The sequence below is a fragment of the Chondrus crispus genome, genomic scaffold (assembly GCF_000350225.1).
Source record: "Chondrus crispus Stackhouse genomic scaffold, scaffold_463, whole genome shotgun sequence".
Classification (NCBI taxonomy): Eukaryota; Rhodophyta; class Florideophyceae; order Gigartinales; family Gigartinaceae; genus Chondrus; species Chondrus crispus.
In genome coordinates, this window is record NW_005179366.1 from 4,961 (window position 1) to 5,797 (window position 837).

At 59.4% G+C, this 837-nt stretch overlaps 1 protein-coding gene; it reads left to right on the forward strand.

The window, feature by feature from the left end:
* Positions 1-233: 233 nt before the first annotated feature.
* On the forward strand, positions 234-586 carry CHC_T00000187001 (hypothetical protein). XM_005719114.1 is given in 2 exon segments: positions 234-536; positions 537-586. 1 exon segment carries the CDS (start codon positions 234-236, stop codon positions 534-536), a length of 303 nt encoding a protein of 100 aa, XP_005719171.1. The 3' UTR covers positions 537-586.
* The last annotated feature ends 251 nt before the right edge of the window (positions 587-837 follow it).

Genomic DNA, 837 nt, shown 5'->3' on the forward strand with positions numbered 1-837 from the left:
TCGAGAAGGTAGAGGGCCTGCTGGTGCTGATGCATGAGAGGGATACCGTAAATGTTGACTTTTGACTTTACGGCGACCGTCGCAACGTCAGCGTAAAGGGTCAAGGTGCTAAAAAGCGGTAATTTTTGGGGGCGGTACATGGCGGTACATGCCCCCGCCCCATTACGATTGTGAGACGGAGGCACAAAGTGCCCGCCATTGGACAATTTAAATTTTGTTTTCCACAGGGGAACATGCCTCCACGCCACTCTCTCCACGCCACTCTCTACACGCATCACTGTACAGCACAGCAACAACACGAAAACCGCACACCGACAAGGCCACCTTCGACAAGAGGGAAAACAACACACACACAATCACACCCACACACACTTCACCTTCATCGCTCCTCACTTCTATACACACCACACAACCAACCTCACCTACAATACGCGCTCGCCGCCGCCGCCGCCGCCGCCGCCGCCGCCGCCGCAGCCTCCAGCGCCTTCTTCTTGGCCCCGCGCTTGCTCTCCCTCTTGGAATTCACCCTGGAATAAATAAAGCACTGGCTCCTTCCCTCGGGGCACACGCCCCTGCAATGCACGCACACCCACTCCGCCTGCCGCATCGCCTCGTCCCAGTCCCACCCAAACTTCTGGAAGCACTTGTAGCACGTCACCTTGCGGCACAGGCCCTCGCCGATCCGCGCGCACACCGCAAACTTCACCGCCTTCGACGTCCGCGCGCACACGTGGCAGTGCGAAGACGGCGTCGGGTTCGAGTAGTACTTCTTGTACGGCCGCCGCCCGCGCCCCTTCGACAACATCCTCCCGCTCTGCCGCGACTCTGTCGACACCC

Coding starts and splice junctions, on each gene's coding strand:
- CHC_T00000187001 (XM_005719114.1), top strand. CDS start 234: ATGCCTCCACGCCACTCTCTCCACGCCACTCTCTACACGCATCACTGT.